We start from the raw sequence: 25,192 nt of genomic DNA on the forward strand, positions 1-25,192 counted from the left end.
AACGGGTCTGGCTTATACTCACTCTACATGTTACCAAAACTGGGAGCCGTCAGTTCTCGTAGAGCGATTGCCAACAACCCACGCTCGGCGGTTAAACGTAAACCCGGAGCAGACTCTACCGAACTGGAGACTTCTCCAGCTGATATACCCTTTTCCAGATATAAACATTCATGTGAACAGCAGAGCAAGGCTAAAAAACACATTCCATTCTGGTTATATACAGATAAGAAGATTCACACGGGAAGGTGTATAACAAGATTCACACGGGACTAAGCGACACCTTCCATTTTCGGTTAGAGCAGAGCAAGGCTAAAAAACACATTCCATTCTGGTTATTCACACGGGAAGGTGTATAACAAGATTCACACGGGACCAAGCGACACCTTCCATTTTCGGTTAGATTCACACATGTATTGGGACACAATTTTAACCCTTTCACCACATTCCACTGCTTGGCCCAATACATGTGTTGCATAATGATTCACACATGTATTGGGACATAATTTTACACCACATTCCACTGCTTGACCCAATACATGTGTTACATTATGCCCACATGTATTCTTTCTAACAAGCGCCTATGTACACGCCAAATATACAAGCAAGTCAGGACATTACAGCATGTTAAAATCACCAGGACCGCTACCAGGATCGACAAGGGTGGGAACAGGAATGTCCCCGCAGTGGAGGACATACCACTCAATATGTCCCACCAATGATGAGCTGACTCCACGTCCACTACACGGGCAGCATGTACTACCTCCTGTCCATGTATAAAGGTAGACACCGTAACCTTGGTGACATTGGTTTGATGCTTTCGTAATATCTGCTTAAGCTCCTCGGATCGGTCCAATGCCCGCTTAAACCGATCCAGGGAAATGTTCCAGGGATTCCTCAGCACTTTCCACTGCACCTTGGTAAAGTGGCGAGCACTGCTATAAGTGGTCAACAAATAGGTGTGATTCTGCCAGTGCCACTGATAGACATTTGAGAGGCATCCCGAGAACGGTGCTGAGGGAAGCATAGGATGTGGATTATTGGTAGCCACACAGAGCGTGTGTGGCCCAATCTGCCACATCATGTCCCTTGGAGTCTCAACAGTCCATTCGCACAGGGCCGTTCCCTTAGTCAAGCAAGGGTCCCGATACCTGTCCATCAGTAGGCAAGTTTTCCCCTGATCAGTCTGTTCACAAGCGGACAGATCATAGGTAATATTGGTATCTGGGCTAAACCACTGTCCCCTTGTCTTCAGAAAATAATATCCAGAAGATGTAATCACTGGTAATACATAATATCGACAGACCGTAACAGTGTGGGTTACATTCATGGTAACAAAGTATCCGTTACACATAGTTGCGTTACACCATGTTCGCTCTGGATGGGTTATCATCCACAATTTCTCAGATACATTCCATAGTCCCCTCCACGCCTGTACATTGGGGGATGTTACCACACGCAAAAAGCGTTCTTTCTGTATTTGAGCATGCAACATTTGAATATGACAGGCAGTCCAATTTAACTGAGCCGTAATGTTCTCAAACAGTTCCTGAGTGGCGCCCCAGACATCCAGTTCCCATTGCAGAGATCGTATCATTATTTCAGCTGTCTCTCCTTGAGTCATCATTACGGATGGCATCCACCTTCCAATAGTATGTAGTCCTTGTGAGGTGGCCTGTCCCGTGTTAGATAATTTAGTACGGGTCACCTCAGAGTCAATGGCATTCGAGATACCCATAACAGTTCCTGCGCCTCCCAGCAGGGTGTCGTACCACGCTCGTCGCCGCCTCTTGGTATGACACTCGGGTATGAGGGGCAACTGTACCCGCCAATGAACATCAGTGTGCAGTACCGCCCGGGCCATCTGTTGACAAGTTGACATAATAGGGGCCAACTGTGTTCGATGCGACCGCACGCCTCCCGTGGCACCCCTCTTCGGTGCTGGCCCGCCCCGCGTGGGGTTTAATAACGCCTCAGACGGGGCGTTCGTCGAGGGCAGTACCATTATTAACCACATGAATCGATGACGATTCCGAATATCGGTGGCATTGCGCAGCCACAGATCTTCCCCCCGAGCTGTGACGCTCCAATGAGTCCCCGTTGTCCCGCATGTCTGGGTGCGTCGGTCCCACAAACACGTCTTGACTTCGGCATTTACCACCAGGGTGCAATTAGGCGGTATGAACGATATGTCATATTTTTCCCCATCCCGGCGCATGTAGCACTGTGCACACGTGTACAATTGACAGTCGCTGGTGAGAGTCAGAACAACGCACTGCTGACCGGGTTCACATGTAAAGTCGTCCTGCGTCCGTCGCTGGCTACTGGCCTCCCACCGCACCTCATGGCGGGCGACCGGTACCAGCGTTCAGGCCGTGATACCGATGCCCTGGAGTGGCCATCCGATCGCGAACATCGCCAATAGGAGTCGCAATCCCCATGACCACCCCATGTTCAAGGCGGAGGGTCAGCCTGCGGGTGCATAGCAATTACAACATTATTTAGGTCTCACGTAAGTAGCACTGGTTCGCCGGGACGTTTGCCCAGGTCGGGTCTCCGGGGTACATAATGGTGACCAGACTGTCCTTCCCCTGTGCTATGATTTCGGCCGGCCTGGGGGGGCCGGTCGTCTGGCGCACCCATACCTTGGCCCCCTTAGTGTCAGTAGACCCAAATCCCCCCGTCCCACGCTCAGTAACCGTAACGGGAGCTCCCATCTCTTCCACCGTTGTAAGGTTACATGGCTTAATGACCAATTGCGCTATTCTGTCCCCCTTCTGTATCACGTAAGGTTCAGCGGTGATGTTGACCAGGATCACCCCCAACTCCCCTTGGTAGTCTGCGTCAATTACGCCTGCCATCACATCAATCCCCTTTAGTGACAGTCCCGACCGCGGGAGGATATGCCCATAGGTTCCAGGGGGACAAATCAACCCTAACCCGGTCTTAATCACCGTAGGTTTCTGTTGGATCAAAGTCTGGGCAGTTAGTGCTCGTAGGTCCAGTCCAGCCGAAGCCGGCGTGGCCCTTACGGGAATATCAGCTTCCTCAGCGAACTTCCACATTTTAATAGGCTGAGTCTTTGGGGTATCACATACTCGTATCATCCTATTCAAGGGTGTTACCCCATTTCCTAATGGGCGGTTATTAATTTGTTTCACCACCCGAATTAGTTGCTTCCTCCAACCCGTTAGGTCATTGCAACCTCCTGCTTTTCGTAGTGAGGACTTCAGAAGCCCATTCATTCGTTCTATAAGTCCCGCAGCTTGTGGGTGATAGGGTACATGATAAACCCATTCCACGTGGTTATCGTGACCCCACTGCTTTACCGCCCTTCCTGTGAAATGGGAGCCATTGTCACTCTGGACCTGTATGGGCAATCCATAAAATTGTTCAATCAAATCTAAACATCGCAAGGTAGCCTGTTGATTGTTGTGACGACAGGGATGGGCTACCAAAACCCCAGACATAGTGTCCACAGCTGTACATATGTGGTTACATCCTTGTGAGGAGGGTAAGGGACCCACAAAGTCCATTTGCCAGCTCTGTCCCGGACCATCCCCCCGATGGATATGTCCCATCATGTGTTGGGGCACTCCCTGCCGCTGATGTTGACACTGCTCACACTGGTTTACTGCAGTCTTAACATCATCTACCATAAGATCTATTCCTCGGTCTCGAGCCCAGTGCAAGGTTCCTTGCACTCCCCAGTGCCCAGCCTTAAGGTGTGCCCATCTAGCTAGGTCCACTGAGGTGCCCCTTTGCACCATCATGGTTCGGACGATACCATCCACATATCGGTTATGTAGAGCTTCCACATCATTTCGAGAGGTATGGGCATCTACGTGGGTGATGTATATGACCAGGTATTGAGCTTTCTCCCATATATCCTCCCATAACTGTTTACCCCACACTTCCCTATTCTGGATCATCCACTGATTGGCCTGCCAAGTTGGCATCCATTGTGTCATGCCGTTAACCACTGACCACGAGTCAGAGAACAAACAAACTCCCATGACCCCTGCTTGCATGACTACCATATGCACTGCCTTTAATTCTGCCCACTGACTACTTTTTCCCTCCCCTAATTCTTCTAGGGTAGTGCCTTGTTTTGGGTTAAAGGCGGCAGCTTTCCATCTACGCTGTCCCGCTTTCCATTGGGCTGACCCATCTACGAACCAAGCCGTGGCTTGTTCATCCGGGGTCAGTTCATCATACCGTTTTCCCATCTTAACGGGTGATTCCTTGTATTCAATCACCTCAAACCGCTTTTCCCCTTCCTCAGGGGCCTCCGCCACTTGCTCATGTAGGACTGACACTCCTTTCTGTCCAGTCCGCACTCTCTCCGACACATACCATTTCCATTTAATGATGCTGCTCTCTTGGGCAGTTCCTATTCGGTGGGTAGTGGGGTCACTAAGTACCCACGGAAGAATAGGGATAGCTGTTCTCATGATCACTTCATGTCCAATGGTCAGGGCTTCGGTTTCCACCAAGCCCCAGTAGCATGCTAATAACTGTTTCTCAAAGGGGGTATACCGTTCCCCTGCCGGGGGTAATTTTCGGGACCAAAATCCCAGTGGCTTACGGGTCCTTTCCTGTTTTTGCCATAAGCTCCAATTGGCATAATCCCCCTGTGCTGAGACTTGCAGTTCTACAGGTCCTGACTGTATCTTTCCCAAGGATACAGCTTGCTGTATCGCTTGCTTGGCCATTTCAAATGCAGTTTGATGGACCTCCGTCCATTCGAACGCTGCCTTTTTCCTCGTAACTCGATACAAAGGTTTTAAAATTTGTCCTAAATGGGGAATATGCTGTCTCCAGAATCCGAATAACCCAATAAATTGCTGCACGTCCTTCTGGGTGTGAGGGACGGCAAAGACCTGAATCTTATTTTTAGCTTTCGCAGTGATTTCCCTTTCCCCCTTGTTCCACACGATTCCTAAGAATTTTACCGTTTGTGAGGGACCCTGGATTTTGGCTGGGTTGATCTCCCACCCATATCCTCGCATATGTTGAACCAGTTGGTCCAGCAATTCCTGAACCTGCTTCTGACTTGTCCCCTGTATCATCATATCGTCAATATAGTGCGAGATCATCACTTCGTCAGGCACTTTAAAGGCAGCCAAGTGTTCTGCAACTATCCGGTGGCAGATAGTAGGGCTATGCAGATATCCTTGGGGCAGTCGTGTGAACGTGAATTGTCTACCCTCCCAAGTGAATGCGAACTGTTCCTGCCTATCTTCGGGAATAGGAATTGTGAAGAAGGCATTAGCCAAATCAATTACTCCGTACCACACCCCTGGATGATGTTGGATTCGTCCTATAATAGTGACGGCATCCGGGACCGCTGCCGTCAAGGCCGGAGTGTGACGGTTTAGTTGCCGATAATCTACCGTCATCCGCCATGACCCATCGGCTTTATGTACGGGCCATAAGGGGTTATTCCACGCCGTGGTGCATGTCCTAAGCACTCCCGCTTCCAAATAATCCTTAATTGTGGCGGATATTTCTTTATGTCCGCCGGGAATCCTATACTGTCTAAGACTTATTACGCGATCGGCGATCGGGATGGGGAAGGGGTCCATCTTAACCTTTCCCACTAACACCGTCCTACAGCGCAAAGCCATTTTCGTGATTCCAAATTCAAACTTCCCTTGTTGGAGGTGAAGTGTTAAACCGGCCAGAATGTCCATTCCCAGGATCCATTCTCTAACCGGTATAATGATAATTGAATAAGTTTTAATGGGCATTGTACCTATCTTTAGGAGCAATTGTACTGTTCTTCCTTCAATCAGATTACCTCCCAGCCCAACCAGCGTGACTGGGGTTCCTTTAAACTTATGGGGCGTCCCATAGATTAAGGTGGCCTCCGCCCCTGTGTCCACTAGAGCCATAACGGTTTGGACGGATTTGCGCCAATAGATAGTCAATGATACATGAGGTCGAATGTCGTCTGCTGACCATTGGCTCGTTCGTGGGCAAACCCTTGGGGCTTGGCCCGATTCCTATTGTTCCTCCCATTCATCTTCCCCAGACAGCACTGGGTAAAGACGTTTGCCTCGCCCTTCTTTGTTCTTGCCTTTCTTACTAGGTTTCCGGCCACGCCTATCCACTTTATAACACTCTCGGAGGGGAGGCCGTACCTCCTCCTCCTCCTCGTCCTCCGAGGATTCCCACCGCTGGGAAGTGGAAGTTCTACCCCTTCGAGGCTCATTAACAACCGGACCCCGTGTCTGACATTTTTGTGTTAGTAATTCCACTAGGTCTTCCATAGTGGGTCGGGACTCCGTCTCTACCCGGGACACCTTCAGTCCCTTTCGTCTGCATAAGTCTTTTAATTCCGGTGTAGGTAGGCCATCAATCTCCGATGCTGGGACCTGCGCCCGTATCAAAGCTTGCCACAAAGCACGCCGTGAGGGGCCTTGGTTACTTCCTTGATTAGGGTTTACTTTTCCCCCTGCCCGAGCCTCAGGGCGACGCCCCTCCGTGCCCCGCTGAGAAGCACGGGTTGTGGGTCCCCAATCCACCCATCTCCCTCATCATACTACGGGCATCTCCTAGGGTTTCTCCCCGTCCACTCAACATTATGGTTAATAACAGTGGTTTATAATGGGGGGGGGCAGTCTTCACTAGATGGTCTCTAGTCTGTCTACTAACATTTGTGTTATCTACCTCGTCCAGCACTCCCAGCAACAGGGCATCCCGCACACACAAACGGGTTAGCCTCTGAACCCCTTCCTTAATCGTTGTCCAAGTTCCTTCCAAGGGGGCCAATCGGACGGGAAGGGATACTGTTCGGCCACTGCCCTGGCATACATCCCAAATAGGGTCCCCATACTGCGATCTATTACCATATCCTTGGCTTGGTTGCGGTACCCCAGGTCTATGGCAGCATCCTTTGCTAATCCACCAAACTTGGGAGCATCCTGATAGTCTACCTGCACTTGTTGCCCCCCTTCCTCGAGGAGCCGAATTAGCCATAGCTCTAACGGCTCCCCAGGATTACGTCGGGTTTTCTGGGTGATAAACAGCACCTCATCGGTAGTGAAGTCTTCCGTTAATTCAGAGAATTCTGCGGGAGGCTGAGCCCGCGGTAATTCATGCATAATTGCCTCCCCTTGTTCATTCCGTATAGGGTTTCCTTTCTCATCTAACATTACCTCCCGTTGCACTGGGAGACGTCTCTGAACCTGCTTTCTCCTAACCACTGGTTTAGCTTGGAGTACGGGTGGGTCCTCTTCGTACTGATCATCTAAATCTCCCCAAATGTTCCCATCCCAATGATCGATATCCCACCGATCCCCGTTATTTAACTGGGCTACAAACGCCCGTACTTGTACCGGGTCCGGGGTTCGAGGGACCTTCCTTTTCTCTTTCCGTTTCTTAGCAGACAAATACATAATAGTTCGTCCTGCTAGTTCAGTTAATGCTGTCAATTCAGCTTTTAACTTCATAATTTCCTGCCTCAACATAGAGGCATCTCCCGAACTGAGTCCCTGCTCATGTTTCAGGAGGGCTAATTCTGCTTCAGCTTTTTGGCGCTTGTCTGACTGTTGTCTACAAGCCGCCGCACAGGCCCACATCCTCCGCTGTACCCCAGGCAATGGGTTCTTCGGCAGGACTGGGATCCTCTCAAGGGTGGACAGCAGCGACCCTGGGGTTCCTACGCCCTCGGCCTCCCAGTCCTCCGGTCGCCCCCCACCATTTCTCAAACAAACTGCCACGCCATGCCACGGCCCATGCCATCCCGGGACGGTCAGGACCTCCACAGTTTGTTCCTCTGGTTTCTTAGCCTTTTTCCAAAACATTGTTCTGTATCAAAATCTTTCCTCAATTGCGATTGATCCTGCCGGCTACGCCAAATGTTTTAAAAAATTCTCAAGGTCAAGGACCAGGCTCGCAGGAAAGTAGTCTGACACAGAACAAACAGCCAAGAGGCGAGTCTGCTAGAATATAAGTGTTTTATTCCCCGCAGTGTCCCCACAACCAGTCTCGTACTTACAACGGGTCTGGCTTATACTCACTCTACATGTTACCAAAACTGGGAGCCGTCAGTTCTCGTAGAGCGGTTGCCAACAACCCACGCTCGGCGGTTAAACGTAACCCCGGAGCAGACTCTACCGAACTGGAGACTTCTCCAGCTGATATACCCTTTTCCAGATATAAACATTCATGTGAACAGCAGAGCAAGGCTAAAAAACACATTCCATTCTGGTTATATACAGATAAGAAGATTCACACGGGAAGGTGTATAACAAGATTCACACGGGACTAAGCGACACCTTCCATTTTCGGTTAGAGCAGAGCAAGGCTAAAAAACACATTCCATTCTGGTTATTCACACGGGAAGGTGTATAACAAGATTCACACGGGACCAAGCGACACCTTCCATTTTCGGTTAGATTCACACATGTATTGGGACACAATTTTAACCCTTTCACCACATCAAGTCTGCGAGAAGTGTTGTATACCTGATTTACGCTTGTTACGTCACTCATGACATCATCTGGAGGTCTGTTGGGAGGATTCATAGTAACCTGGATAAGGCAAAAAATACTCTTAAAAGATAGGCAGTACATAGAAAGAGAATATCAATTATGAACTGATAAATCACGATTATCACACAAAAGGGGCGGCATGGTGGCTCAGTGGTTAGCACTGCTGCCTCACAGCACCAGGGACCCAGGTTCGAATCCAGCCTTGGGTGACTGTGTGGAGTTTGCACATTCTCCCTGTGTCTGCATGGGTTTCCTCCCACAGTCCAAAGATGTGCAGGTCAGGTGAATTGGCCATTCTAAATTGCCCATAGTGTTAGGTACATCAGTCAGAGGGAAATGGGTCTGGGTGGGTTACTCTTCAGAGGGTCGGTGTGGACCTGTTGGGCCGAAGGGCCTGTTTCCACACTGTAGGGAATATCATCTGATCTAAATCTTATCTAATAAAGTAATTCATTCGCAAGCATATTGAAGGAATGTGTTACTCAGATTTTACTAATAGGTTTTCACTGAACATTCTATTTACAACAAAAGTAATGCATAGATATATTATTTTTAGCTTAATAAAACAACACAAGGTTTTATTCAGGAATGTAATCAATGAAAACTGGCACAGAGCCAAATTAGGGAAGGCGAATCACTGATTTAAAAACTTACTTTAAGCATCGGGGCCCTCCATTTTTGTTTCAGCAGCAGGAAGAACGGGAGAGTCAACCAGGGGCTGATGGGAAGGTGAATCACTGATTTAAAAACTTACCTCGTGAATAGGTGGAGCATACGCTGAGCAGGAGCAGACACAGGACTGCTGAGTAAGTGAAGTAATAAATTTGGGTGGTTGTGTTACCCGAAACACTACTTAGATAGCATCTCCCACCTATCCTCCTCCTCTAATAAAAAAAAGTTCTGTTCCCTGGATTGGTTAGGTAACTAGTTTTTTTTATACTTTATTTTTCGATAGTCTTTTTGGAAATTTAGAATAGTGGGAATGGCATTTAGGGAAGTTGAATGTTCCTCCTGCAGAATGTGGGAAGTAAGGGTCACCACCAGTGTTCCTGCTGACTTCCTCTGTGGGAAGTGCACGCAACTCCAGCTTCTCGGGAACTGGAACTGGAGCTGGAGCTGGATGAACTTCGGATTATCGGGAGGTGGACGGGGTTATTGAGAAGAGTTACAGGGAGGTAGTCACACCTCAGTGCACGAGAAAGGCAGCTGGGTTACAGCCAGGGGACAAAGGAAACCGGCAGGCAGCGCAGGAACCCCCTGTGGCCATTCCCCTCTATAACAAGTATACCATTTTAAATACTGTTGGGGGAATGACTTACCCGGGGTAAGCCATGGGGTAGAGGTCTCTGGCACAGAGTCTGTCCCTGTTGCTCAGAAGGGATGGGAGGAGACGAGCACAGTATTAGTCATTCGGGACTCCATAGTTAGGGAGACAGTTAAGAGGTTCTGTGGAAATGATAGAGACTCATGGTTGGTGTGTTGCCTCCCAGGTACAGGGTTCGTGATGTCTCAGATTGTGTTTTCAGGATCCATGAAGGGGAGGGCAGCAGCATCAAGTCGTGGTCCACATAAGCACCAGTGACATAGGTAGGAAAAGGGATGGGGATTTAAGGCAGAAATTCAGGGAGCGAGGGTGGAAGCTTAGTGTTAGAACACATGCCAGCGAGGCGAGGAATAGGGAGCGAGAAGAATTGAACAGGTGCTACAGGATTGGTGCAGGATGGAGGGTTTCGAATACCTGGATAATTGGGACTCATTTTGGGGTAAGTGGGACCTCAACAAACAGGATGGCCTACACCTGAACCATAGGGGTACCGATATCCAGGGGAGAGGGATTTACTAATCTCTTCGGGAGGGTTTAAACCAATTCAGCAGGGAGATGGGTACCTAAATTGTGTCAGAAATGAGGAGTCAAGGTTGCAAGTGTTTACCGGCAAGCAGGAAGATGGTTTGAAGTGTGTCTACTTCAACATCAGGAGAATCCAGAATAAGATGGGTGAACTTGCAGCATTGGTTGGCACCTAGGACTTCAATGTTATGGTCATTTCAGAAACATGGACAGAGCAGGGACAGGAATGGTTGTTGCAGGTTCCAGGGTTTAGATGTTTCAGTAAGAACAGAGAAGATGGTAAGAGAGATGGAGGTGTGGCGTTGTTAGTCAAGAACAGTATTACGGTGGCAGAAAGGACGTTTGAGAACACATGTACTGAGATTAGAAACAGGAAAGGAGAAGTCATCCTGTAGGCCTCCAAATACCTCCAAAGATGTAGAGGAAATGATGGCAAAGATGGTTCTCGATAGGAGCGAGAGTAACAGGATAGTTACAATGGGGGACTATAACTTTCCAAATATTGACTGGGAATAGTATAGTTCGAGTACTTTAGATGGGTCAGTTTTTGTCCAATGTGTGCAAGATAGTTTCCTGACACAGTATGTAGACAAGCCAGCAAGGGGCGAGGCCACACTGGATTTGGTATTGGGTAATGAACCCAGCCAGGTGTTAGATTTGGAGGTAGGTGAGTACTTTGCTGTTAGTGACCACAATTCAGTTATGTTTACTTCAGCGATGGAAAGGGATAGGTATATACTGCAGGGCAAGAGTTATTGCTGGGGGAAAGGTAATTACGATGCGATTAGGCAAGATTCAGGATGCATAGAATGGAGGGGGAAACTGCAGGGAATGGGCACAATTGTAAAGCTTATTGAAGGAACATCTACTGCGTATACTTCATCAGTATGTACCTTTCAGGCAGGGAGGAAGTGGTTGAGCAAGGGAGTCGTAGTTTAGTAAAGAAGTTGAATCTTTTGTCAAGAGGAAGGTGGCGGCTTATGTTAGGATGAGACGTGAAGGCTCAGTCAGGGCACTTGAGAGTTACAGGTTAGCCAGGAAAGACCTAAAGACAGAGTTAAGAAGAGCTAGGAGGGGACATGAGAAGTCACTGGCAGATAGGATCAAGGAAAACCCTAAAGCTTTCTATAGCTTTATCAGGAATAAAAGAATGACTACAGAAAGATTAGCACCAATCAAGGATAGCAGTGGGAAGTTGAGCGTGGAGTCAGAGGAGATGGGAAGTGTTAAATGGATATTTTTCCTCAGTATTCACACTGGAAAAAGAAAATGTTGTTGAGGAGAATACTGAGATACAGGCTACTAGACTAGACAGGATTGAGATTCACAAGGAAGAGGTGTTAGCAATGCTGTAAAGTGTGAAAATAGATAGGTCCCCTGGGCCAGATGGGATTTATCCTAGGATTCTCTGGGAAGGCCAGGGAGGAGATTGCAGAGCCTTTACCTTTGATCTTTAAGTCATCATTGTCTACAGGAATAGTGCCAGAAGACTGTAGGATAGCAAATGTTGTCCCCTTGTTGAATTAAGGGAGTACAGACAACCCTAGTAATTATAGACCTGCGAGCCTTACTTTGATTGTGGGTAATGTGTTGGACAAGGTTATAAGAGATAGGATTTATAATCATCAAGAGGAATAAGTTGATTTGGGATTGTCAACACGGTTTTGTGAAGGGTAGGTCGCGCCTCACAAACCTTATTGAGTTCTTCAAGATGGTGACCAAACAAGTGGATAAGGATAAAGCAGTTGATGTGGTATGTATGGATTTCAGTAAGACGTTTGATAAGGTACCCCACGGGAGGCTATTGAACAAAATACAGAGGCATGGGATTGAGGGTGATTTAGTGGTTTGGATCAGAAATTAGATTGGTGAAAGAAGACATGGGGTGGTGGTTGATGGGAAATGTTAATCCTGGAGTTCAGTTACTAGTGGTGCACCGCAAGGATCTGTTGTTTGTCATTTATATAAATGGCTTAGATGAGGACACAGAAGGATGGGTTAATAAATTTGCGGATGAGAGAGATTGGTGGAGTTGTGGATAGTGCCGAAGGATGCTGCAGCTTACAGAGGGTTAAGCTGCAGAGCTGGGCTAAGAGGTGGCAAATGGAGTTTAATGCAGAAAGGTGAAATGATTCACTTTGGAAGGAGCAACAGGAATAAAGAGTACTGGCCTAATGATAAGATTCTTAGTAGTATAAATGAGCAGAGAGATCTCTGTGTCCATGTACGTAGATCATTGAAAGTTGCCACCCAAGTTGATAGGGTTGTTAAAAAGGCATATAGTGTATTAGCTTTTATTGGTAGAGGGAATGAGTTGAGGAGCCATGCTGCAGCTGTACAAAACTCTGGTGCAGCCGCACTTGGAGCATTGCATATAGTTCTGATCACCGCATTATAGGAAGGATTTGGAAGCTTTGGAAAGGGTGCAGAGGAGATTTACTCAGGTGTTGCCTGGTTTGGAGGGGAGGTCTTGTGAGGAAAGGCTGAGGGACTAGAGGCTGTTTCCGTTAGAGGTTGAGAAGTGACTTAATTGCGACATATAAGATAATCAGAGGGTTAGACAGAGTGGACAGTGAGAGCCTTTTTCCTCGGATGGCGAAGGCTAGCAAGAGGTGACATAGCTTTAAATTGAGGGGTGATAGATATGGGACAGATGTCAGAGGTAATTTCATTACTCAGAGTAGTAGGGGTGTGGAACGCCCTGCCTGCAACAGTAGTAGACTTGCCAACTTTAAAGGCATTTAAATGGTCTTTGGATAAACACAGGGATGAAAATGGAAAAGTGTAGGATAGATAGGCTGCAGATTGGTTCCACAGGTCAGAGCAACATCGAGGGCTGAGGGGCCTTTATTCCACTGTAATATTCTATGTTCTAGAAGGAAACCAAAAGTTCACTCAAAGTGGATGATTTTATGAACATTTTAAAAGAGGAGCAGAAGGTTGAAAGTTTCAGGAATGGATTTCTGAAGTGTGGAGTCTAGACAATAAAGTCATGGTTCAGTGGTAAAACAAGGTGGAAGGTGCAGAAGAGGGTACAGTTGGAGAAAGACTATTTTTAGGCTGGCCTATTCTGCATGCTGCATAGCAGGTCCCACATCCATTGCTGTGTCCATTTCAGCACTGGCGGGCTCAGTTGGCATTTGAGGGAGCCGTCCCCAGGCTTTCTACAAAGACTTAAGTCAGATTGAGCAGGAAGGTGGTGGGACTCCCACTTCCACCTCCCATCTGATGAAATGCCTTTTCCATCACAATTCACTGCAGACGAAGGCATAAGATTCCATACTAGGTGCACGTTGGTATAGATACGAGAGTGATTTCGACAATAGGTTTTTGAAGAGTGTAACATGAAGCACGACAATGCATCAGAACACTTGAATAGTCATGTCTGGGAATAACAAAAGCAGATATGTTTTCCAGCAGATCCAGCAAAGAGGAGATATCTCAACAGGATGTGGGGTCAGAAACATGATATGGGGACATAAAGGATGATACTGTTTTAGCCTAAGACAAGCCAAAATTGGTGACCCGAGATCACAACTTGTGGAGGTCACCGAAAACAATAGCTTTGAACTTCGTATTACATTTAATTGTGGGAAATTGGGCTCGTCCAGGACCAGCATTGGGACAAGCAGTCTAACAGTGGAAGATCGGGAGGCATGGTGGTGAACAGGGCTCAACTTGCAAAGTTTGACATTACACCATAAGTGTGCAGGATAAAATTAAATCACAGAAAATCAGACAAAGATTAAACTAGCAAACTTCAAAAGGAAGAAAAATGCTTTAACATTTTTCACATATCTATCAGTGTAGATTAAACCTCAATACAGGGGAACCTTGATTATCCGAACGTGATGGGTGGGCACTATTTTGTTCAGATAATCGATTATTCGGTTAATCGGTTAAATGCCTTTCCTCTGGGGCTCGGAGTTTTTAAAGTCTGCTCCTCGTTCAAGAGGTAAGGCAGCACCACTCTGTGCGAGACCCAACCCCCAATACCACCTCCAGAACTCTATCCAACCCTGCCCCGTCCAACAGGCCCACTGCCGTTCAACACCAGCCCCTGCCTGCCCCTGCCCCCAAACCCCGTCCCCCGCCTGCCCCTGCCCCCTAACCCCATCCAAAACTGCCCCCTGCCCGCCCGCCGGACTGTACACCAACAACAAGACTGCTGCTGCAGCTGCCTTTATGGGGTAAGTCTCTAAATAGTACGCGCACACAGCCACACACAACTTATTACTGCAACTTTTTGACAGGTTCCACGTTTGCCCTGTACAGGACAATGTTGGAGAGATTAGCTAGGGAAGGGCGGTTTAGGGTACATGCCTGTGTAGAACTCCAGGGAAAGTGTGGGGAGAGGGGGAGGGCGGGAGGTCAGTCATTTGGAGACGTTGCCTGTTTAATCACTGTAAACAAAAGACGCGATCACTGTTGGAAACACATCTTTGATGTTATATTTCTATCGGGATCTCGCGATCTCCTTCAGATAATCCAATTTTCGGATAATTGGTATTCGGATAATCAAGGTTCCTCTGCATCACATATTACCAGTAACTCAAATAGTAAAATGTGACAGATTGCAGTTTAATGACTATTGTCAGTTTCATAACCTTTGAAGTAATTGTACATAAATATTCTGTGTTGATAGAATGGTAAGTTTTGAATTTAATAATATCCTCACCTTCCAAAGGGAAAATAATTGTGTCCTGCAAACATGCCTATACATAGTGATTTGAATAATCTAAACTGAACTTGATACCAATAATGTAAAATTTGTTTAACACATGCATGCACACATTTACCTTAACTTTATCAGATGTCCTTTTACCACCAAAGCCTCCAGCTCCCACAACAAATATAGAGAACTGATTATAACAGACCAAGTCTTTCCCATTGTATGTATTAACTGAAAGAAAAGTAGACCTATAGTTAGTTACAGATATATTTAGTGTAGATATAGTTAACTGTAGATTAAAGTTGAGTATTTTAAAAAAGAGTGTAATCGATATCTGCATAACACACGCATTCACAAAACAGAGCCAATTACAGAGGAATCTCAATTATCCGAAGGACATGGGCGAGGACTATTTCATTCGGTTAATCGAATTCCAGATAATCGAATGCCAGATAACATAGTTTAGCCAAGCATCAGGACCTTGCGATCTTGCCGGATAATCCGATATTCAGATAATGAAATGCCAGATAATGGAGGTTCCTCTGTAGTTGGATACTCTTCAACACTCATTAATTCACCAAATTTGTCTTCAAATCTCAAGTGCATGAAACTAAAAATCCTCAGCCTCTCGCTATAATTTTCATTCTGCTTTCAAGTTGCAGGACTGATCATGTATCTTACATGTATCTTTTCCATGCAAATGTATCATGCATTCAAACAGGAAGCATTTAACGGCATTACCAAGTTCATTTAATGCTGTCCTTGCCACAAACAGATAACACTTCAAATGACTTAAAGTAAGCAAGTTGTCAACTTTTAAAAATTGAGCCATTCAATACAGTAAAATTTGTTTTGCTGAGATTCAATAAAACAATAACAGACAAACATAAAGAAAATGAAAAATATAACAAAGCTGGCGCGGGAGTACAAGACCGTCCCAAGTGGATAGCCATCAAAAACTCGCTAAAGTGATATAGTTGATGTCCAAACTTACCATCAAGTAGTATAACAGCACCTGATCCTTTGTCAAGAATATCAGCAACAATACCCTCAGACTTCAGTGTCCCTAACAAACATTGAAAACATGATTACTCAAATGATCCAAGAGTTTCTGTAGGTACGTAAAGAGAAAGAGATTGGTGAAGACAAATGGTGGAATGTATAATAGGGGTCAAAGAAATGGCTGAGCAATTTAATACATACTTTGGTTCTGTCTTCACAAAAAAGGACATAAATCAGACATCAGAAATTTTGGAGAATGCAGGATTTAGTGAGAAGAAATAACTGAACATGATCAATATTAGTGCAGAAATAGTGCTGGAAAATTAAAGGGATTGAAAGCAAATAAATTCCCAAGCCTGTTAATCTACATCCCAGAGTACTTAAGGAAGTGGCTCCAGAAATAGTGGATTAATTGGTGGTCAGCTTCCAGGATTCTATAGACTCTGGTACAGTCTCTGCAGATTGGAGGGTAGCTAATGTCACTCCAATATTCAAAAAAGGAGGTAGAGAGAAAGCAGGGAATTATAGACCAGTAAGCCGAACATCGGTAGTGAGAAAAATTTGTGAATCCATTATCAAGGACTTTATTGCATAGTATTTAGAAAGCAGTGGCTGGATCAGAGTCAGCATGGATTGATGAAGGAGAAATCATGCTTGATAAATCTGTTGGAATTCTATGAAAATGTAACAAGTAGGGTAGACCAGGGGGTGACAGCCGATGTGGTATATTTAGTCATTCAGAAAGCATTTGACAAAGTCCCACATAAGAGATTACTGTACAAGATTAAAGCGCATGGGATTGGGGCAAGTGTATTGAAATGGATAGGAAATTCTAGGACAAACAATTCTAACTTAATCAGAGTTCAGATGAATGAGGAAGGATCTCATAGAGACTTATAAAATTCTAACAGGACTAAATTGGGCAGATGCAGGGAGGATGTTCCCAATATTGGGTGTATCAGAACTTACAGTCTGAGGATTCGGAGTGAACCATTTAAGATGGAGATAAGGAGACATTTATTCACTCAAAGAGTGGTGAGCCTGTGAAATTCATTACCACAGAAAGTAGTTGATGCCATAACATTGAATGTATTTAAGAGGTGGCTAGATATAGCACTTGTGAAGAATGGGATCAAAGGTTACGGGGAGTTGAAGGATTGGCCATGATCGTATGAATAGCAGAGCAGGCTCAAAGAGCCAAATGGCCTCCTGCTATCTTATATAATCTTTGTTTCTCCCAACTAATCTCCTGTTTTTTTTGGAAAAGAGGCTTACTGTACCTTACATCAGATCAATGAAGTTAATTTCTGAAATTACTAATGTTGAAATGCAAATACTGTAACCGATATTTAACAGACACGAACATAATTAAGTTTCGATGCTAAGACTGACAAGTTCCTGTTATCTAAATTAAACCATGCAATATTACATGATTCCTGTTTGTTTTAATTACCAGCAAGTGAAACAATTTGACATAAAGCAACATCCACAACTTAGATTGCTCGGGCACGCATTATTGACAATTCTGTTGGAATTCTACGAAAATGTAACAAGTAGGGTAGACCGGGGGTGACAGCCGATGTGGTATATTTAGACTTTCAAAAAGCATTTGACAAAGTCCCACATCAGAGATTATTGTACAAGATCAAAGCACATGGGATTGAGTGAAGTGCATTGAGATGGATAGGAAACTGAGTTGGCAGAGAGAAAACTAAGAGTAGGAATTAATGGGTTCATTTCAAATTGGCAGGCACTAACTCGTGGGGTGCCACAAGGATCAGTGCTAGAACCCTAGCTATTCACAATATATGGTTCTGGGACCAGTACATCTTTCCTGAGATACGTGCCCAAACCTGCGCACAATACCACAACTGTGGTCTGATCAGAGCCTTATAGAGCCTTAGAAGTACATCCCTGCTTTTATATTCAAGTCCTCTCAAAATAAGTGCCATCATTGCATTTGCTTTCTTAAATACTGACTCAACCTAAAAGTTTACCTTGAGAGAATTCTGGACTAGAACTCCCAAGTCTCTTTGTACTTCAGACTTCTGAATTTTCTCCCCATTTAGAAAGTAGTCCATGCCTCTATCCTTCCTACCAAAGTAAATGACCTCATATTTTTCCAAGTTGTACTCCATCTGCCACTTCTTTGCCCACTTTCCTAACCTGTCTAAATCCTTCTGCAGTCTCCCCACCTCCTCAATGTTATCTGTCCCTTTACCTATCTTTGTATCATCTGCAAACCTAGCCAGAATGTCCTCAGTTCCTTCATCTAGATCGTTAATGTATAAAGTGAAAAGTTATGGTCCCAACACTGCGCTTTGCAGAACACAACTTGTCATCGACCGCCATCCTGAGGAGGACCTTTTTATCCCACTCTCTGCTTTCTGCTAGACAGCCAAGCTTCTACCCACGCTAGAACCTTGCCTCTGATACCATGGATCCTTACCTTACTCAGTAGCCTCCTGTGTGGCACCTTTTCAAAGGCTTTCTTGAAGCCAAATGGACAACCTGACATTAAAAATGAAAGCAGCACAAACAGTCCTTCCTTCCTGAAAGTGCTCCAAAGATCTTTGTGAGAGCTTTGACAGTCAGGTCTGACATTGTCTGTAAGGTATGATTCCATGAATATGTTCTTGACACAATAATCACCTTCCTGGAGATCATCCCGTCCCAGAAGTGTTGGCTCAACAGCAGAAACACTGGTCATACATAGCAGAGGTTGTCATCCTTGGTGTCCTCAACATCCATGCCAAATCTCATGAAGTCTCGTGACATCATGTCAAACGTGGCATGAAAATCTCCAGCTGATTACCACAAACAAACTCTGAGGTTGATGAATTAATACTCCTCAGAAGAAGACAGTGTGGCAATGGCACAGAATGTACTGTGACTGACGGACTTCAACATCCAACATCAGGAGCGTCTCGCTAGGACTACAGCTGAGCTGCTCCAAACCTAAACGACACAGCTGCTAGAATAGGGTATCTACCTATAACACCTGCATCTGTTCACATCAGTATTGGTAGGAGTGATCATTGTATATAAGAGACAAAGTCCAGTCTTCACAAACCTTCCATCATGTTGTGTGTCACTATCAAAACAGACCTAGCCAATCAAAACTGAGCATCCTTTAGACATTATGATCCATCATCAGCAACAGAACAATGATGAAAGCACTCAATATCGTAAAGATATTGGCCTTGACACCATTTTGGCCACATTACCGAAGAGTTGTACCTGATCTAGCCGCATCCCTAGCCAAATTAGCTAAGCTTTTAACAAAGTGTACAAACACTTTTAACCACAAATTATTCCCAATTAAGGCAAGATTCTAATGGTACACAGATATCCCATTCATACAACAAAAAAAGTAGAATTCAGTTTCTCAAAATTACAGCCATGTTATGTCTTCCAGAATGTTCTGTGCCTCCTCCGTTGAGTCTTCTGTCAAGAACACTTTCTCCGATCCTTCTGTTCTGTCAGGAACATGTTTTTCCATTGTTGATACCTTTTTTTAAGATGATGCTTTCTCTAACATATAGATGATTGAGATAGATGATTGCTTACCCAACTTACAATTTTACACAGACCAACTTCTAACTTCCTGTCACCCAGTTTACAATTACTTTAGCCAACTTCACAACAGAAAATTGACAGTGGAAAAGCAATGTGAAATATTTAAACAGTGCATGGAGGAACTGCAACAATTTTTATTCCTATGTGGCACAAAAATAAACAGGAAAGGTGGCCAATCATAGCTAACAAGGGAAATTAGGGACAGTGTTAGGTCCAAGGAAAGGGCATACAAATTTGCCGAAATATCAGCAGACCTGAGGATTTGGAGCAGTTTAGATTTCAACAAAGTAGGACAAAAGGATTGACTGAGAGGGAAAACAATATACAAGTGTAAGCTTGCAGAGAGTATGCAAACTGATTGCAAAACCTTTTATAAATACATGGAGAGAAATATTCAGAAAGACACAAGTAGAAACCAGTCAGAAACAGGAGAAATTATAATGGACGACAAAAAGATGGCAATCAAATACATAGTTGGGTTTTAGCTTCACAAAGGAGGACACAAATAACATCCAAAAATGGTGGGAGGGCAAATGGGGAAATTCATTGGACTAAAGGCTGTTAATCTAACCCCCCACAGTGCTGAAGAAAGTGGCTGTAGATATTCTGGATGCATTGGTAATCATCCTTCACAAGTTTATTGACTCTACCTCTTGGGGATTGGTGGGTAGCTAATGTAACCCCACTATTTAAAAGGAGGGGGTACTGAGAAAACTGTGAATTCGACACTGGCTAATCTGACATCAGTAATAGGGGAAATTGCTGGAGTGCACTAAGTAAGATTTAATAGACCTTGGAGTGCAGGTTCATAGCTCCTTGAAAGTGGAGTCGCAGGTAGATAGGATAGTGAAGGTGGCGTTTGGTATGCTTTCCTTTATTGGTCAGAGTACTGAGTACAGGAGTTGGGAGGTCATGTTGCGGCTGTACAGGACATTGGTTAGGCCACTGTTGGAATATTGCGCACAATTCTGGTCTCCTTCCTATCGGAAAAATGTTGTGAAACTTGAAAGGGCTCAGAAAAGATTTTGCAAGGATGTTGCCAGGGTTGGAAGATTTGAGCTACAGGGAGAGATTGAATAGGCTAGAGCTGTTTTCTCTGGAGTGTCGGAGGCTGAGGGGTGGGGGAGTCCTTATAGAGGTTTATAAAACCTTGACGGGCATGGATAGGATAAATAAACAAAGTGTTTTCCCCGGGGTGGGGGAGTCCAGAACTAGAGGGCATGGGTTTAGGGTGAGAGGGGAAAGATATGGAAGAGATCTAAGGGACAACATTTTCATGCAGAGGGTGGTACATGTATGGAATGAGCTGACAGAGGAAGTGGTGGAGGGTAGTACAATTGCAACATTTAAGAGGCATTTGGATGGGTATATGAATAGGAAGGGTTTGGAGGGATATGGGCCAGGTGCTGGCAGGTGGGACCAGATTGGGTTGGGATATTTGGTCGGCATGGACATGTTGGACCAAAGGATCTGTTTCCGTGCTGTACATCTTAATGACTCTAATAGCAGAGTATTTGGAGAACAGTGACAGGAGTGGACAGAGACAGCATGGACTTACATAATTTATGCTTGACAAAATGTACTGGAATACTGAGAGGTTGTAACTAGTAGAGTTGATTAGGGAGAGCCAGTAGATAGGATTTTCTTGACTTTCAGAAGGCACTTAATAATGTCCCACACAAGAGATTAGCATTTAAAATTAATGCTAATGGGATAATGTACTGACATGGATTGGGAACTAGTTGGCAGATTGGCAAGCAGTTACTAGCAAGGTATGGCAGTGATCATTGCTAGAACTCCATTTATTCACAGTACATATTAATTATTTAGATCAGAGAAATAAATATATTTCCAAAGTGTGAAGAAACACAAAGTGGGTGGGAGGGTGAACTGTCAGGTGGATACAGAGATGTTTCAGTGTGATTTCAACAAGTTGAGTGAATGGGAAAATACATGGAAGACATAGTAAACCATGGATAAATGTGAGGCTATCCACTTTGATTGCAAAGCAGAAGGCGGATTATCTGAATGTTGGTAGATTGGAAAGGGGAACGGTGCTTATCCATCAGTTGCTGAAAGTAAGTATGCAAGTGCAGCAGGAACTGAAGCATGCAAACGGTATGCTGTCCTTCATAATGACAGGATTTGAGTACAGGACTTTGCCTAGAACACTTCTGAACAATTGTGTGCAGTTTTGGATTCCTCATCTGAGGAAGGATGTTCTGGCTAAGGAGGGAATGAAGCCAAGATTTACCAGATTAATTCCTGGGATGACAGGACTGACATATGTAGAGATTGGTTTGGACTATATTCAGGGGAGTACAGAAGAATTGAGCGGGGGAAATCTTAAACGCACCTCTAAACTTTTAACAGGACTGAGAGAGTCCAGAACCAGAAGTCACAATTTAAGGTTAATGGGGAGACCACTGGTGATTGAGACCAGGAGAAATTTCTTCACCTAGACAGTGGTGAGTCTGTGAAATTTTCTGCTATAGGAAGCAGTTGAGATGATAACACTGAATGCTTTCAACAAGTGAGGTATAGTTTGTTCAAACCATAAGGGTAAAAAAAATGAAGAGAAAGTGAGTTGGATGATCAGCTCAAAAGGGCCAAATGGTCAATTTCTGCTCCTACTTTGTGCGTTCATGTATACAAATAAACAATACAAACATACCACAAGGGTTGAGCTTGCAAAGGTGTTAGCATGAATCTTTTATACATCATTTTATCTACCAATCAGTCCAACTTTAACTTGTAACTGGACGCATCATTCCCGTCACATTGTGAGCTCAACATATTTCTATGTGTTTACAGCACTCAATGGGAATCATTAATTATTTTTCTTAAGCTTCCCACCAATCAAATGAGAACACAGATGTTTGAGGAATTCAGATTTTTATTTATCAATTTGTAATGTTTGTGTTAAGAATAATGAATTAATGAATGTATATTCACAACTCATCAAATTACAAATGAACATAGTTATTAGTGATAAGTGGCAGAGTCAGCCATGGTTCAGTAGTCACATTCTCAGAGTGAGACGGTTGTGGATTTGAGCCCCATTTTCAAGATTTGAACATGAAACACAACCTGACATGACAATATTGAGAAAGTTCTGCATTGTCCTTGGTATCCTTCAGATGAGACGTTAAAAGGTAGATGAGAAAATCACTGCCATTATTTGAATATTCCTCATTCAATATCTCTAAAACACATATTTCTCACTTTACTGCGTGTGTACACAACAGGTGCCACATTTCCAATACTGCAATGCTGACTGAACCTCAGAAGTTTTTTTTAAATCAGTTTTAAAGTTCTTTGGGATGTCTCAAGTCATATGGGTGTACTTTGCTTAGAGTGCCAGATGGATTATAATCCAGCTAAAAGGGAAGTGCTAGATTTTGGTAGGGCAAATCAAGGCAGGGCTTATATACTTAATGGTAAGGCCCTCAGGAGTGTTACAATGAACTGACAGACCTTGGAATGCAGGTTCATAGTTCCTTAAAGGTGGAGTTGCAGGTAGACAAGGTAGTGGAGAAGGCACTTGGCAACCTTGCCTTTATTGGTCAGTGCAATGAGTATCAGAGTTAGGAGGTCATGTTGGGGCTGTACACAACATTGTTTAGGCCACTTTGGACTACTGCATGCAATTCTGATCTTCCTGCTATAAGAAGGATGTTGGATGAGGATTGCAGATGCTGGTGATCAGAGTCAAAAAGAGTGGTGCTTCAAAAGCACAGCTGGTCAGGCAGCATCAGAAGAGGAGAGTTGAAGTTTCGGGCATAAACTCTTCACCAGAAAGGGTTTATGCCCAATATACTGATTTTCCTGCTCCTCAGATGCTGCTTGACCTGCTGTGCTTTCCCAACGCCACCCATTTTGGCTCTGAATAAGGAAAATGTTGTGAAACTTGACAGGGTTCAGAAATTATTTGCAAGGATGTTGCCAGGATTGGAGGATTTGAGTTTTTGGGAGAGGCTGAATAGGCTGGAGCAATTTTCTCTGGAGCATCAGAAGCGGAGGGTAACCTTAGAGGTTTCTAAAATCATAAGGGTCATGAATAAAGTGAACAGCCAAGACCTTTTTTCCAGGGTAAGGAGTCTAAATCTAGACAGCATAGATTTAAGGTGAGAGGGAAAGATTTAAAAGGGATCTAAGAGGCAACTTTTTCACGCAGAGGATGGTGCGCAGCTGGAGGATGGAACAATTAGAACATTTAAAAGGCATCTGGATGGGTACATGAATAGGAAGGGTTTAGAGGGATATGGGCCAAATGCTGGCAAATGGAACTACATTAAATTAGGATATCTGATCATCATGGACGAGTTGTACATCTGTATGACTCTAAGACTCTAATATAAACTCATCAGAAACTGCACCCTATAATGGACGGAAGTAGGAAAATTATGCACCTGCAATATTCAATATTGTCTGGTGGACAAATACAATAGAAAGCAGAAAATGCTGCAAGACCACTGGAGCCTCCATTCTCTTGGCATCAAAACAGTGAAGAACAGGAGGAGTGAAGATAAAGGCCAGTTACAAATGACAAATTAGAGTTTTTCCTTCACTAAAGCTTTCCAAATTACTGCATTGAGACAAAGAATTCTACTATGTTAAAGTAACCTTGAACTTCAGTAACATTTATTGCACAAAATACAGTGTTTCGGGATTGAAGGTGATTTAGCAATTTGGATTTGAAATTAGCTAGCTGAAAGACGACTAAGCGTGGTGATTGATGGGAAATGTTCATCCTGGAGCTCAGTTACCAGTGGTGTACCACAAGGATCTGTGTTGGGGCCACTGCTGTTTGTCATTTTTATAAATGATCTGGATGTGGACGTAGAAGGATGGGTTAGTAAATTTGCAGATGAAACTAAGGTAGGCAGAGTTGTGGACAGTGCCGAAGGATGTTGTGTGTTGCAGAGGGACATAGATAAGATGCATGAGCTGGGCAAGAAGTAGCAAATGGGAGTTTAATGCGGAAAAGCGTGAGGTAGTTCATTTTGGAAGAAGTAATAGGAATGCATTACAAGCTATCTTGGACTCTTTATGTGGACGCACTATTTACAAAGGCCCAACAACATCTCCTCTTCCTCAGGGAGCTGAGAAAATTTGGTATGACGGGGAATACCCTTGCACCCTTTTATAGGTGCATCATTGAGAGCATTCTGTCTGGATGCATCACTACCTGGTATGGCAACTGCACCATTCAAGATCAGAGACGGTTACAGAAAGTGGTGAACTCGGCCTGGAAAATCGCAAAGGCCAATCTCCCATCTATAGAATCCATCTAGCAGGCCTGCTGTCAATGAAAGGCCGCTAGCATCCTCAAAGATTCATCCCACCCTGGCAATGTTTTTCTACAACCTCTACCACTGGGGAGAAGGTATAGAAGACTGAACACATGCACCACCAGTTTCAAAACAGTTTCTACCCTACTATTGTTAGAATACTGAACGGACTTACAAACCCTTAACATTTGCCTGTACCTGTGCTTTTGTTTTTGCCACAGTTTACCTATTATTTTTCTATGCTACTTAACTCTGTGATCTGCCTGCATTGATCGCAAGACAAAGCTTTTCACTGTGC

At 44.6% G+C, this 25,192-nt stretch overlaps 1 protein-coding gene across 1 annotated transcript in view; it reads right to left on the reverse strand.

The window, feature by feature from the left end:
• hsd17b4 (hydroxysteroid (17-beta) dehydrogenase 4) overlaps positions 1 to 25,192 on the reverse strand; it is a 149,906-nt gene that overhangs the window by 53,634 nt on the left and 71,080 nt on the right. Inside the window, exons 15-17 of the mRNA XM_043711513.2 lie at positions 16,014 to 16,085; positions 15,147 to 15,250; positions 8,472 to 8,537 (exon numbers count right to left, since the gene is read on the reverse strand). Coding sequence (XP_043567448.2) covers positions 8,472 to 8,537; positions 15,147 to 15,250; positions 16,014 to 16,085 — 242 coding nt within the window. The remainder of the gene's footprint in view (positions 1 to 8,471; positions 8,538 to 15,146; positions 15,251 to 16,013; positions 16,086 to 25,192) is intronic.

This window comes from Chiloscyllium plagiosum, unplaced genomic scaffold (genome assembly GCF_037043375.1).
Source record: "Chiloscyllium plagiosum isolate Xiang-an unplaced genomic scaffold, Cpla_swu_hap1 HiC_scaffold_2, whole genome shotgun sequence".
Lineage (NCBI taxonomy): Eukaryota > Metazoa > Chordata > Chondrichthyes > Orectolobiformes > Hemiscylliidae > Chiloscyllium > Chiloscyllium plagiosum.